Raw genomic sequence first — 14,310 nt, forward strand, 5'->3', positions numbered from 1 at the left:
TTACTAGTCCCTCCTCCTGGAACGTCCTTTTCCACCATCTCCACCTAAGTACTGTTCATTGTTCAAGGTCCCAGCGCAAATTCTAACCTTCACCAAAGGGCTTCCCAGATTTCTCCAGTAAAATCTATCCTCTCCCATGTGTTCCCAAGAGGAAGGAAAGGAGGCTAAAGGAATATATATTGGGCACTTTCAAGAACTTTAACATATTACTTAATTTAACCCTAAAAAGTCAACATTGCCCCAATTTACTTGACAAAGATTCTGAGAGTTTAAGCATTCTGAAGAACGTCATAGAACTGCTGAGTGGTGGTAGTCTGACTTCAAACTACAACTTTCCAATTTGGCACATTTGGTCTCCTATTACATTTACTAGTGTAAATTTACTCTAGCATGGTGTTTTGTGTATAGAAACCTTTAGTTAAAAGTTTGTGATATCAAATTCTCTTGCTTCCTAACTGCATTTCTCCAGTATCTCTTATAGGATTCTCCCTGCCTTAATCATACAGGAATTGTGTAAATGGGGGGCTGGAACTAGTCAGGTAAAGAGCCTGAGTCAGACAAGGCTGCCTCCTGAAGTGTGAGCTCCCTGGGGATAATTAAGCAAAGGGTGCCAGGCTGACATCTGCCAGGGATCTTGCAAAAGTTTCCACTACCCTAGAAAGAATGTTGCAGTATATTCACAAACTGTTACAAATGTTAGAGCTGGAAATGGATTAGGAAATCACCTAATCTATTGGTTTCCAAACACTTGTAGTTGTGGGCCTCCTTATTTAAATGTGGGTTTTTCTAGAAATATATACATATTTTTATGTGGGTAGCCTTTCCCTTCTCCAGGGGATCTTCCCAACCCAGGGATTAGACCCAGTCAGTTCTCCTGCGTTGCAGGCAGATTCTTTTACCAGCTGAGCCACAAGGGAAGCCCAAGAATACTGGAGTGGGTAGCCTATCCCTTCTCCAGCGGATCTTCCCAACTCAGGAATCGAACTGGGGTCTCCTGCATTGCAGACAGATTCTTTACCAACTGAACTATCAGGAAAGCCCTTAGAAATATATACATATTTTTAAAAGTTGAGATGAAGAACAGCTTGTGATAACCCTCTCCCCAAACATCTATAAATCCCTAAAACTGAGGAGCCCATGTATTGCAAGGAGATCCAAGCAGTCCATCCTAAAGGAAACCAGTCCTGAATATTCATTGGAAGGACTGATGCTGAAGCTGAAACTCCAATACTTTGGCCACCTGATGCGAAGAGCTGATTCATTTGAAAAGACCCTGATGCAGGGAAAGATTGAAGGCGGGAGAACGGATTGACAGAGGATGAGATGGTTGGATAGCATCACCAACTCAATGGACATAAGTTTGAGTAAACTCTGGGAGTTGGTGGATGGACAGGGAGGCCTGGTGTACTGCAGTCCATGGAGTCGGAAAGAGTCGGACACCACTGAGCGACTGAACTGAACTGAACTGAGGAGCCCAGTATGAAAACCATTTCACAGATGAGGAACTTCAAGTCTAGAGATGACCAAGGCTGCAAGCCCGCTTAGTTATGAAACCAGCGCCTAAACCTGACGTTCTGGAAGAGTCCTCTTTACGCAGCATTTCTAAAGGCTGCTGCTGCTGCTAAGTCGCTTCAGTCATGTCCGATTCTGTGCGACCCCATAGACGGCAGCCCACCAGGCTCCGCCGTCCCTGGGATTCTCCAGGCAACAACACTGGAGTGGGTTGCCATTTCCTTCTCCAATGCATGAAAGTGAAAAGTGAAAGTGAAGTAGCTCAGTCCTGTCCGACTCTTCGCGACCCCATGGGCTGCAGCCTACCAGGCTTCTCGGTTCATGGGATTTTTCAGGCAAGAGTACTGGCGTGGGTTGCCATTGCCCTCTCCGTTCTAAAGGCTATTGTGGACAAAACATTGAACTAGTCGGCTAGGAGGACGACAAACCCGAAACAAGACCCAGTTCCACCCATTCAGGAGCTCACAGTTGAGGCTAGGAAGAACTTACATTTTTCAAAAAGTAACACGCACATATAATTACGGCTAGCAAGTTTCCAAACTCTTGATTCCTGAGACCTAGAACTACGTCTGAACCTTGGCCAGTTCCAGGACACGGGAAAGGTGAGGGTCAATTCAAGTTAAGAGGCCCTGACACCGAGGAGAGAAGGGGCAGAAGGAGGTAGAGGGACCCTGGTGGGCTAGCGGGCTCAGCAACGAGACCTGGCGCAGAACCAGAAGGAACCCCTTTCTGCGGTTTCAGAGGCTGTGTCCACTCCTGTTCTGGCCCTGGACGCAGGGAAAGCCTAACAGTCAGCCGAGCGGACAGGGCGGGACTTGGGGCGGAAGTCCCTCCGCGCACTCGGGTCACGTGGGAGAGGCCGCGCTCGCGCCCAGGTGAGTAGCTGCAGATCCTCGGTCACAGGTTTAAAGAGACGTGTCCCGCGAGCGCCCATGGTGCGTGGGACCGTTGCAGGTTTAGGGAGTCAGGGAGTTTATTTCCGGCGTGGAGTTGGGCTCTGGAAGGATGCGGGCTGGTGCCGAGGCTCTGGAAGGATGCGGGCTGGTGCCAACTAAAAGTCTGAATCTGAGGACCCACAAGGCTCTGGGTGAAAGTCCGAGCAGACGTGTCCTGTGTGGTCCGGACGGAGACCACAGATAGCTCTGCTCCAGGGATGGGGGTGGGGTGGAGGGTGGCAGCCCCCGGGATTCTTCTCTTGGCCGATTGTCAAAGGCGACCCCTGTGACAGGAAGCTGTCCAGGAAGCCTCTGCCCCTTTAGAGCGGGAAGGAGAAGGAGTGGGCACAAGGGAGAAACAAAAGTCTCTTTAACTGTGAGGAGGGGCAGTGGGAGTGACCTCCCTCTCCTCTCGGCTTGGCAGGAAATGGCACTTTGGCGGGCCTACCAGCGGGCTCTGACTGCTCACCCGTGGAAGGTACAGGTCCTGACAGCTGGTGAGTGTCCTGTGGGACCTAGGTGATACCAGAGCAGGCTGATTTGGGAGGCAGAAGCTTGCTGCACACACTCCCTCCCCTCATTTCTTGCTTCTATTCAACGTCCTTGAAAGATTGGCTCTCACCCCAGTCTGTTTTGGAGGGAGGGTCCCCAAGGCTGTTTATAAGGAAAGGAGTAGGCATAGGTGACCTCGCTATAACATAGGATCTGAAAGCCCTCACAAACCTGAAGGGTCATCCCTTTAGGACAAAGGCATTGGCCCCAGGAGCCCTTAACTTAGAAAACGAACAGTAACAAAGGCTCCTTTAACAATTCACAGTGTGCAAAGCACTTTCAACACACATAAAGTCAGTGTGTTAAGATTACTTAAGTCCATGTTAGATCCCACACCTAATAAATGCTGGAATCAGACTCTTACCCCAGTTTATTTTTGTTAGTATTGTTCTTATTGGAAAATATATCTTAACACACAAAAGAATGATGAAGATATATGTGTGTAACATTTAAATAAAACTAAACTGAAAACTCCTGAATCTGTACCCAGTTTTGAGACCCCTTGAATGCCTGTCCTTAATTCATACACCCAAGAGATAATTACTTTTCCTGAATTTTGTTTAATATCGTTCTTTTGCTTGTCTTATAGTTTTACTGTCTATGGATGTATCCTCAAACAATATACTAATCGAGGATTTATTATTGCTCTAAATCCAGTGATTGAGTAGCGACCTCACAAAGGTAACCCAGTGATTTACCTGTATTTGTTATCATCTTTATTTTGCAGATTAGCTGCCATGAGAGGAGATGTCATAAAGCTTTGTTTTATAGTGAGAGGGATTGGAAGGCCTGTGACTGTCGAGGCAGTGCAAGGGTCACAAGGCTATGGTGAGGTCTTGCCTGTGTTTAGAGGAAGAGAACAAGATTCTAATGAGGACTGTAGGCTTCTGAGAGGAAGATTGTTAAAAGTGGTGAGGGATGGGAGGCCTACTGAAAGCCAGAGTACAACAGTAATCCTTCTACTGGAATAGCCCCATGTCAGCACTAGAAGCTTCATTGAGTGACTGGCCAAGGAGTCTTGCCCCTCCCTGGGCCCCTCTCCAGCCTCCTGTGCCCAGCTACCCTCCATCCTGTCCTCGGAGTGTCCGTCAGCCGGCATGACTCACCTGGCTGCGCATGCGGTGACTCATGCTGGACTGGGTGGCTGTGATGGGAACTGACACGCTGGGCCCTTTGCCCAGCCTCAGATTCCCTTGGGGACCCTAACTGCTGGAAGGAAGGTTCTCCCTCTCTCCCTCGTGGCCATCAGGAATAGGGAGGGGAAGGACCGTCCTTGTGTTTCCCTCCCCAAGGGATCTGCAGTGGATCAAGGTAGGAGCTAGAGCTCCAAGAGGTCCAAGTGCAGCTATGTAGCCGAGCTGGGGGATCTGGTGGTTGGTGCTGGAGCCCTGGGGCTCCACACTCCCAATCTTCCTGAGGCTGTACCAACATCTCAACCTGAAGCAACCTCTAGTTAACACTTTTCTCAGACTTTCCCAAACCTTTCAGAATCTTCCTTCGCTGCAGCTCAGTGTATTCAAATCAAACTGCAAATAAAGGGGGGAGGTGGATTTAGCTCACTGAGCTGTTTTTAGATCCCAACACAGTAGTTCCTAAGGTCCCTTGGGATAGCTCATCACACTGGAAAACAGAATAGAGATTTCAGACTTGGAGCTCAAAGACCAAGATTTGAATCTCCGAGCCATAACTCTTAGCTTTGTGAATCAAGACAAGATGATAAACCTCTCTGAGCCTTCGTTTCCTCATTTAGAATTTGAATTAAGTTATATGACCTCACAAAGTCAGTGTAGGGATTATCTCTGTGAAAAGGCTTTAGAAATCAAAAAGTGTTCAAGAAACTTAAAAGGTTCCAGGAGTTGGGCCTTTATATATGAGTGTTGGCAAGCCAAGCACAACAAGCTCTTCTTTTTGTAGTGGTGTTCGGGTTGGGTTTGTTCCACTTGCCATAAAGTTGGACTTGGATAGCCATCTACCTTGGTTCTCCAGAAAGTAGAGTCTGCAGCTTCAGGGCAGGTAGTTTGGTAGGAAATAATCCCATGGGAGGAGAAGGGAAAAAGGGACAGTCAATATAAGGATGCTTTATCAAATGGACATTGCTTAGGGCCCATGGCTACTCACCCCCTTAAAACTGACTGAGAGGCTCTTTTGAAATGCCTCTTAGGGTCTGTGGGTGAATAGTCTTTTCTGGAAACAAGGAGAAACCTTTACCCACCAGCTCCATCCTGCATTGGCCAGAGGTTTGCCACATGGAGTATGGATGCCCGTGTTCTGTGCTCTACCACACTGCCCAGGCATGATGATCCCCAGCAGTAGCTCTGCCCGAAGTATGGGGCTTGTCTCAGATGTGAGCCCCTTGTCTCAGGACAAGGACCCATCAGGTGAACTGCAGTGGTGACTGAAACAGATGATTGAATCAAAAAGATCTGAGTTGGTTCAAAAGAAGTGTTTGATACACCCAGTATGGGCCAAGTCAGAGTCAGGAACAGGGCAGCCAGGGCAGAGTCTGAATCAGCCTTCTCCCCTCCTTTTTTGAGGGCCCTTCCAGCCTCCAGTGGGCCCAGGGCCCCGCTCCATCCATCTCAGGCCACTCTAGTGCTGCTATGGAAGCTTCTGCAGACACTGGTTTCCCTGGAGTCTGAATGTGCGAGCTCAGCGGACATTAGAGACCATTCAGCCCGGCCCCTGAAACCAAGAAAGAAACTGAGGCATGAGAGAGGAGTGACATGCGTTTAGGTTTGTGGTCAGTGGTAGAGCTGCCATTAGAAGCAGGGCGCCCCCAGGGCACTAACCCTGCTTGGTCTGGGCTTAGGTACCTGAGAAGCTGTGGAACTCTCCATGTTATCTTATTTTCTAGCAGTGAGAAGGGCTCAGGCCTCTCGCTGCTGGGCTTCAGCTCCCTCGGGGCTCTGCCAGACCAAGCCCCTACCCCAGGCAGCTATTTAATTGTTGGAGACTCCTGGAGAGAAGTGAGACGGCCCTCGGGCCCCCTGCCAGCAGCTCCACCTGCCAACCCAGGCCTCTCATAGTCAAGGACAGCTTCCTGCTCCTCATTCCAACTTCCTGCCCCTCGGTTTCTTCATTTTCCATTCATACTTTAGTTTCCTGCATCTAAGATTCTACACACAAAAGCCAGGAAAGGAACAAAACAGGGGAAGTAGATAATTTACCCCCACCTGTGCCTAGGAAGTGGGCATGGGAAGTTGGGGCTTTTCCACTCCCTGGCAGAGAGTGGTCCCAGATAGATCTGTGCTCAGAGGCAGGCTCTCCCAACCCCTACCCCCTCACCCTGCTGAATCTGGTGGTGAGTGACGGCATGAGAACTGGCACCTACCCAGGGGCATGATGTCACAGCCGCGCCAGCGTCTGCCTGCTGGGCTCTGCGCCCAGCCTGGCACTGGGGCATCACTGCCCGGCAGCCCCTTGTCCTGACCCATTGGGGCTCAGGCATTATGTCTCTGCAGGCCTCCAGCTCCAATACCCCTGAAACAAATCCAAGGAAAGGGAAGCCAGAGCACTGGAGGGTCCAGACCAACCAAATGGGTCCAAGAGGACTCCCTGAGCCTAGGGTGGTTTGGGTCTGTTTGGGTTTGGGGTTGGGGAAGGTGGGATGAGGAATCTGAAATGCCAGCCCTTCCTGCTCACACGATCACTTGGACCAGAAATGCAGGCTTAGACCAGAGCCTTAGACTGTGCTAGAGCTGCTGTTGGCCCAGGGGGCCTGATGATCTGTAGGCAGAGAAGGAGCTGGGCATGGTTCTGTCTGAAATGGACTGAACAGACAGGGCTACAGGCTCTATACCACCTCACTCCTGCTGCTGCCCTTTCACTTGGTAATATCTCAGGCCTGATGGTCATGGTTTGGGGGCCTGGAATCCACTTCTCTCCAAGGCTGCAGGCTTCCGGGACCTGGCTGCAAGTCAGGGACTTTGGTTTTCACTCCTGCTGTGCCTTTAACGTGTTGTGTGACTGTGGTAAGCCACAAAGAGTGAAAACGGATGTCTCTTTGCGACTCTTCCCTTCCCAAGGGTATTGCTGCTTTCCCTCCCCACAGGGTGACAAGAAGCGGAGGTGATCACATTCTGGGGAGTAGCAGACAGGAAGTGTGTTAATCCAGGAAATGTCTGATATGCGGGCCTTTGGGCCCTTGTTTGGGCAGGAAGCTTCTGTGAGTCGAAGCCACAGGAGCCTCTCTGTGCCCACTGGCATCTGAGCCCAGGTCTCTGCCTCTGCTGGGAATTCCTGGCCTCCCATTTCCCCTTGAGAGGAGGCCTGTGTTCAGGCCCCAGCTCCCTTCCTTACTAAGTCGCCTCATCTCTCAAAGACATTCAGTGGAGAGGTAACCTCTATCTTCCAGACCGTTTGTGAAGATTAAATGTGTGAGAGTCCTTTGTATACTGTAAACATCTTGCCAGAGTAGAATGTCAAACTTTTAGTCCTTTTATTTAAGCAGCGACTCTATTCCTGTTCCACCCTCCCTGGGCCTTTTCAGGGTCACGTGGCCATAGCAGCTCCCTCCTCTCCCTTAGTGTTCAGCTGGTGACCCCAAGTTGTTAGAGGGGACAGGGAGCTAAGTGCTAACTGCATGGAGGGGAAGAAACCTTCAGCCCCAGTGCTTCTCACACCTTGAGCTGTTGTGCACCCTTCAGGCCAGACTTAGCATTCTCCATGTCCTTCCCAGGGCAGTCCTGTTGTCTGGGGTGGTCCATTTGACATTTCTCCTTGGCTATTTTCTGAGTCCCTGCCAGGCTTGATGTGGTGAGGAATAAGAGAACAAACACATCTAGGATTCTGTCCCTGCTAGCCATGTTTTGGGAAGACCCTCTACCACTTCGGGAGTTTCAGGGAGAGGAGAGGCAGGGCTGCCTTGATGGGTATGCTTGGGGTCCCAGCAGCTGAGGCCAGCAGCCTCGGTCACAGTGGGTGCCCCTGCTCTCAGCCTTACTCAGCTGCCTCTGACGAGGCTACATGGGCAGGGCTGTTCCGGGGGTGCGTGGGGTGGGGAGCAGTGAGTATGCAGCCAGCACAGACGTCAGCACCAGCTCCGGGCCAAGGAGTGGGGTTGAAGGATGAGGATGTGTTTGCCCAAGGCTAATTGAGGGCACAGGGAAAGTGGTGGCTGCGGGGCTGGAGGGGGCTCTCATTACTCAGTGAGATGGACGGGCAAGCTGGAGGTCATACGGTTGCTCGCAAGTGGCCCTAGAAGTGTGTGTTTGCTATAAACCATCACCCACCATCACCGATGGGGGGGCTCTGTAAACAGTGATGATTTCTGTCTTGGTTTCTGGGTGTAGGCGTCCAACTAGGGCTGCTTGGAGCTGGGTGTCTGTGCAAGTGAGGGGAGGGCAAGTGGGTGCAAAGACCTGAGGAGAGATGGCCTTCGTGCCTGTTGGCAGCTCGGTTTGAGCCTGTGAATAGGAAGTCTGGGTCGACCTGCCTGTGCTGGGAGGTGACCAGACCCTTCCTTGCAGGGTCTCTTAGCAGCTCAGCCAGTCATCCCCTGCCTGGGATCATTTGAGTACTTCAGTTTTAGAAAGAGTTATTCTTGCTATTCTCTACAAAGAGAACTCCCAAAACCAAGATGAAGGACATTGGCCAGGGTCCTGCCTTCAGTGGAGGAGAAAAATCCTCAGGATTCCTTACCATTCTGCACATGATCTGTTCATAGTACAGCATTCTGGAAGGAATACCATCTAGGAAATCAAGCCACCTGGTTCTTCTTGACTCTGCCACTTACTATGTGCCACTTCCTAGGCCTTCATTTCCAAGCCTCTGGAATAAGGGGTTTGCACAAAAATATCTGGAAGGCTTTTCCAGTTCCAACAGTCAGTGCTTCTCAGCCCTCAGCACCTCGGATACTCCTTCCTCTACCTGCGGTTTCTGAGGCTAACTTCCCTTCACTGCTCACTGCAGAGTTCTTGGCCCTGGCCTGCTCCAGGCTGCTCATCCCAGTTTCTAACAGGACACATGTGAAGTGTCACCATCCTTGGGGAGGTGTCACCATCCTAGAAGCAGTGGGAAGGGACTGGCCATTTCCCCCAGATTGAAGCCCTTGGCCTCCGAGTGCCAGAGCCTCATTCATTCAGTAGACTTACCTCCCTCCTTGGGATGGCAGCTTGTCCCTGGGAGGTGTCCTGATGACACCTGTGTACCCCGCACAGGGTCTCTGATGGGCCTGGGTGACGTGATCTCACAGCAGCTGGTGGAGAGGCGAGGTCTGCGGGCACACCAAGCTGGCCGGACCCTGACAATGGCCTCCTTGGGCTGTGGCTTTGTGGTAAGTTTTGCCAACAGCAGGGCTGCCGGTGGATTGGACAGTGGTCTCAGTTCCTTGTCATCCTTTGGTTTCCATTGGACCCTCTCACATCTAAGCCAGCCCTGAGTGTCTGCTCCCCCTGGGGGTTGGTTTCTAATACTTGAGGGCGCAGCTTTGTGATGTAAAATCCTGGTGTCCCCTCCACATCCCTGTTCACCTCTCTGGGAGTTCCTTTCAGGGCCCTGTGGTAGGAGGCTGGTACAGAGTTTTGGACCGGCTCATTCCTGGCACCACCAAGGTGGATGCACTAAAGAAGATGCTGCTGGATCAGGTGAGCGGAAGGCAAAGGGATTTGGGAAGGGTGAGCTGTGTTGCAGGAGGGCGAGGATTTAGGAGCTCACAGCACTTTAATTTCTCTTCCCTAGGGGGGCTTTGCCCCGTGTTTTCTGGGCTGTTTCCTCCCACTGGTTGGGACCCTCAATGGACTGTCAGCCCAGGACAACTGGGCCAAACTCCAGCGGGTGAGCTGGCCCGGTGTGGGGATGCTTTCTGGCTGGTGGACCGGCAGACCTGGGGGAATGATGCAGGGCAGGGTGGAGATGCAGGCAGAGCCCAGCTCTGGAGGAGAGGAGCTGGGAGGCTGTGGTGCAGTGGTGTCTTCTCTGAGCAGAAATCTGTGTGTGATACTCATGCCAGTTGGCAGTTGGCACCAGGAGGTCTGAGGTGCCCGGAAGTGCCGGTGTTCACTTGTTCCTTCTCTTGTCTCCTCAGGACTTTCCTGATGCTCTCATCACCAACTACTATGTAAGAGTTGGCACCTCAGCTGCCTCTTCTGCTTTCTTGAGTCCAGAAATGCCCAGGGATCAGGGGTTCTCCTGACACAAATCCCTCCATCGGGATTACTCCCTCATGCCCATGTGGGCACCATAATCAGGGAAGCACTCACCCAGTGCCATGTGTTTCTGTCTGAAGAAGCTGGAGTCAGACCAGGCAAGGCCGTGAGTCTGGCGTTGGGTGATGGAGGCAGCCCCCCAACCTTTCCCTTCTCTCTCTCGTAGCTCTGGCCTGCCGTGCAGTTGGCCAACTTCTACCTGGTTCCTCTTCATTACAGGTATGGCAAATCCCCATCCCACCCTTCAAGGAAGATGCATATTATGAACAGTTGGAGACAAAGTGATCCTCATTTTTAACCTTGAACTACCTTAGAACACCCCCCCCCCGCCCCCACCCAGAACACCCTGCCCTGGTCAGAGCTCCTCAGACTCCTGAGCACTTTGTTCAGAATCTCGTATGTTATAGAACGTCCCAGAGCATCTGCCTGCTGACCTCTCATCTTCCTAGGGAGGATCTTGCTCCACAGCCCTCATCTCCATCCCACCTGGGCTCTCTACCTTTGATGGCCTGACTGTAGGGACAGTACTACAGCCTAAGTTAGGCAGAAAGGTAGACCAGAGTCAAGTAGGAACATGGTCAGGTTAGCCCACTGAAAAATATTGTTTTACCCTAAATAATCAGGGTAGTGGCTGAAAACTCAGTAAAAATAAATATAGTGAAAACAAGATGAGTGATTAAAATTATTGGAGGTGAGGGGGCTTTGGGAACAGGGGAAATCATGAAACTCTTCAGAGGAGACAAGGTCAGAATGGACATGAATAACTAAAAGGAATACAGACTTATGAACCAAATCAAACTTTAGAGTCATGGAAATGCTCTTTGAAACTAGAGTGAAGTATATTTAAAGTAAAGAGAAGGAGGTACTGCTTTATATGGCAGGCAGCACATTTTTGGAAGATGAGATCTCAGCTATACAAGACAAATGTGTGTTTAGAAGGAGCTTGGATGGAGTATGGATAAGGAGCCATGCACGGCAAGATGGCTGCTGGGGGCAGTTAACTTAGAGGCTCTTGTCCAAGAGACAGAGCTCTGGGCCAGCACGAGCACCTGAGCTGGTTGTCGTCTCATCTGAGCCACACGTCCCTCCATGGGGCTGAAGGAAGGAGACCTAGATCTGGACACTCTTGGAGATATTCGCTCTTTGTCTGCTGCCCTTTCCCTCCTCTCCCCTTGGCTTCCTCCTTATACTTCCTCTTCTTCATGGCACCGTCCTTGTTCCTTAGGTTGGCTGTGGTCCAGTGTGTTGCTGTTATCTGGAACTCCTACCTGTCCTGGAAGGCACATCGGCTCTAAGTCGGCTTCACCCCATCACTTCCGCCTTGTAGTGATGCACCTTGACCCTGGAAGGGTTGGACCACCTCCTCAAAGTGGGCACATTGATCTTCCCAGGGTTCGGTGGCTGGTCAGAACTTAATGGGGTTAGCACCCTGAAATGGCCCACTTGACTCTTTAATGTAACCTGACTCCTATTGAAATGGCTAAAACCCACCATAAAAATTCATCATAAATATTTGTTGAAACATATCATTTTGTCAACTTTAGATTATACGCACATCCTGGCAGATGCCACTTTTTCCCACTCTTCATAGACAGCTGTTTTCCTAACCCTTCCCAGCCCCAGTACAGCTCCAATTTTGGGGAGATCCCCTCAAACTCTTTATATGGTGCCTCTGTAAGTATATTTCTAAGTAGGTAATCTGGAAGCTGCAGAGGCAATGAGTAAGACCCAGCAGAAAATGACTGGGGAGTCTCATTTTCCAGGGTTTGGAAAGAAGTCTGGAGACCCCCAAACCCCAATCTTCTTTTACAGATGAGGACACTGAGGTCCATAGAAGTGAAGTGACCTGTCCACAGTGTGAGTTAGTAGCAGAGTAGAAACACGAACATGTGCTATCATCATTTGAATGTTTGTATCTCCCCAAGTTCATATGGTGAAAACCTAATGCCCAAGGTGATGGTATCAGAGGTGAGACCTTTGGGAAGTGGTTGGGTCATGAGGGTAGGGACCTGGTGGGATCTGTATGCTTACAAAAGAGGCCACCTGAGGAGACAGCAAGAAGCAGGTCCTCAGCAGACAGTAAACCTACTGGCACCGTGATCTTGGACTTCCCAGCCTCAAGAACTGTGAGGAAATAAATGCTTATCGTTTATAAGCCACCCAGCTTATGGTATTTTTGTTATAGCAGCTCAAACAGACTAAGAAACCAAGTTTTCTTACTTCCTACTCAGTGATCTTAACCTGGAGGTCAGCGATAAAATAATATTGCTGCTTTGATTCCCAGGAGAAAATTTAACTTGGCTAAACTTCAGCTTTGAGGCAAACCAAGAAGCAGATGGACCAGCCTTTGTTATCTGAAAGCACCCCGACTCAAGAGGCCCTCTGTTTTTGGCGCGTCAGTCAAACAGCCCTAGGATTTAGATCCTGGGGCGGGAAGAAGATCAAGAATCCTGGCAGCTCAAACTGTCTCTTGGGTAGGGTACCATGGTGGTAGCTGAATGCCAGCAGTGCCATCCTGATTGCCTTCATTTATAGAACAGATAGCTGGGGCAAGGGACTGGATCTGAGCAGCACAGCATTTTCCCCAAGGTCCCTGGCCCCTTTCAGAGGCTGAGCACAAAGCCAGCACCATGGACAGCACCACAGTCCTGCCTCCCTTTCCTGTTCCAGAGAAGGCTGGAGATCTGGACTAGTCTGGGGACTTGCCGCCCCCCCTAGTCCCTGATGGCTGTTCTAAGTGAGTGAAGGACTCTCGTGGCTCCCAGAACAATCTTTAAGCCCAAGAAGGCTTCCCTTTCTCTTGAGTCCGGTGTCATTTCCAGAGACACAAAGTCTGGTGTCCTCTGGCGCGCTCCTGGGGTCTCGCAGCCATAGGGTCGGACTCAGAGTTGCGGCCGTCATTGCTCTACAATCAGTGCATGTTCCTCGCTGACGTCAGCCGGAGCTGTTCTGGCGCTATATAAGGCTGGCGAAGGTCCCGGGACAGACCCCGTGTTCCCCGAGGCGCCCTCAGCCCTCCCCGAGGGACAGAGACTGGAGATCTATCCTGCAGGGTGCAGAGGCTCTGCTCTCCTGCGAACTGTGAGTGGCTTCTGCGCGTCTGCCCAGACTCCCTCAGCACCAGGACAGCGCTCAGCTCACCCAACGCGACACCCCAAGAGGGAGGCAGGGAGGGAGAAAAGGGTGGCACAGGACTGGGAGCGGCTGGGGCTGGTGGGAAGGCTGTGAGCACCGGACGGCAGTCGCAGGGGCCGGGCAGGGGCGCTGGACTTGCTCGGGAAGGGGAGCGGCGTCCCCTGAGACTGCCCGAGGCGCACCTCACACTGCGCTGCGCCTGTGTGTCCAGGGCCGGCGGGACCATGAAGACGGCGGGACGCGCGGCGTTGCTGGCCGCGCTGCTGCTCCTGGCACAGCTGCGCCCGGGAAGCAGCCAGTGGAGCCCGGAGGAGGAGGCGGCGGCCGCCGGGGTCCGAGATCCGAGGCTGCGCTGGAGCCCTGGGACACGGAACCACGGCGGCGGGGCCCGCGCGCTCCTCTTGCTGCTGGCAGAGCGCTTCCCGCGCCGCCGGGCGGAGCAGGGCCGATGGGGATCCGGGACGGCAGGCGAGCGGCCGCGACGGGACGACCCTCCCCTGTCCATTGACCTCACCTTCCACCTGCTACGGACCCTGCTGGAACTCGCGCGGACGCAGAGCCAGAGGGAGCGCGCCGAGCAGAACCGCATCATATTCGACTCGGTGGGCAAGTGATCAGCGGGTCTGGGGCCCCGAGAATCTTGACCCCCAATGCTCCACCTCAGGGTTGAGACGTGAGCGACAGGAACTGACCAAGTTCTACAGGGCTAGAGCGGCCTAGGGATACCCTGAGCACGATCCGCGTTACCGGTTTTTAATAAAAGTGCTGAAGAGCAGTTGGCCTCTGTTATGGGGGCGCGGGGAGCCACAGAAGGGTGTGAGCCCGTGGGAAAGTGGGGTCTCCCAGGCCGGCGAGAGGGAACCAAATGCTGTGGGAGGGCTCCGTGAGAACCGCTTTCTGCCAGGGTCCTGGGGTCCCCATCGTCTCCAAGTCTCCAGGAAGTCAAGACCCAGTGTCGCCGCACCACCCCCGACCCTCTTCTCTTGGCACTGGGCTCGCGAATACATGCCTAATATCAAGGAGGTGCCCCA

The 14,310-nt window shown here is 52.1% G+C and overlaps 2 protein-coding genes and 1 long non-coding RNA gene across 4 annotated transcripts; 2 read left to right on the forward strand and 1 right to left on the reverse strand.

Moving 5' to 3' along the window:
• Nucleotides 1-2,390: 2,390 nt before the first annotated feature.
• MPV17 (mitochondrial inner membrane protein MPV17) lies at nucleotides 2,391-11,670 on the forward strand. Its single transcript, XM_019970533.2, has 8 exons — nucleotides 2,391-2,447; nucleotides 2,872-2,944; nucleotides 9,158-9,273; nucleotides 9,491-9,583; nucleotides 9,678-9,773; nucleotides 10,024-10,056; nucleotides 10,311-10,363; nucleotides 11,370-11,670. Exons 1-8 carry the CDS (start codon nucleotides 2,445-2,447, stop codon nucleotides 11,437-11,439), a joined length of 537 nt encoding a protein of 178 aa, XP_019826092.2. The 5' UTR covers nucleotides 2,391-2,444; the 3' UTR covers nucleotides 11,440-11,670.
• LOC139185812 (uncharacterized) lies at nucleotides 5,433-9,229 on the reverse strand. Its single transcript, XR_011569339.1, has 3 exons — nucleotides 9,092-9,229; nucleotides 6,331-6,479; nucleotides 5,433-5,681 (listed from the first exon to the last, which is right to left on the reverse strand). It is a non-coding gene; the product is annotated as an uncharacterized lncRNA (long non-coding RNA).
• Nucleotides 11,671-11,875: 205 nt separating the features above from the next.
• On the forward strand, nucleotides 11,876-14,054 carry UCN (urocortin). Of its 2 annotated transcripts, XM_070798963.1 has the most exons (2): nucleotides 11,876-13,225; nucleotides 13,491-14,054. In XM_070798963.1, exon 2 carries the CDS (start codon nucleotides 13,504-13,506, stop codon nucleotides 13,891-13,893), a length of 390 nt encoding a protein of 129 aa, XP_070655064.1. In that variant the 5' UTR covers nucleotides 11,876-13,225; nucleotides 13,491-13,503; the 3' UTR covers nucleotides 13,894-14,054. The 2 variants fall into 2 exon arrangements, with proteins under 2 accessions (XP_070655064.1, XP_019826095.2); XM_019970536.2 differs by having other exon boundaries at nucleotides 13,111-14,054.
• The last annotated feature ends 256 nt before the right edge of the window (nucleotides 14,055-14,310 follow it).

This window comes from Bos indicus, chromosome 11 (assembly GCF_029378745.1).
Source record: "Bos indicus isolate NIAB-ARS_2022 breed Sahiwal x Tharparkar chromosome 11, NIAB-ARS_B.indTharparkar_mat_pri_1.0, whole genome shotgun sequence".
Lineage (NCBI taxonomy): Eukaryota > Metazoa > Chordata > Mammalia > Artiodactyla > Bovidae > Bos > Bos indicus.

Coding starts and splice junctions, on each gene's coding strand:
- MPV17 (XM_019970533.2), top strand. Junction 2,945..9,157: donor GGTACAGGTCCTGACAGCTG/GTGAGTGTCCTG, acceptor TACCCCGCACAG/GGTCTCTGATGGGCCTGGGT. Junction 10,364..11,369: donor CTGGTTCCTCTTCATTACAG/GTATGGCAAATC, acceptor CTTGTTCCTTAG/GTTGGCTGTGGTCCAGTGTG.
- UCN (XM_070798963.1), top strand. CDS start 13,504: ATGAAGACGGCGGGACGCGCGGCGTTGCTGGCCGCGCTGCTGCTCCTG.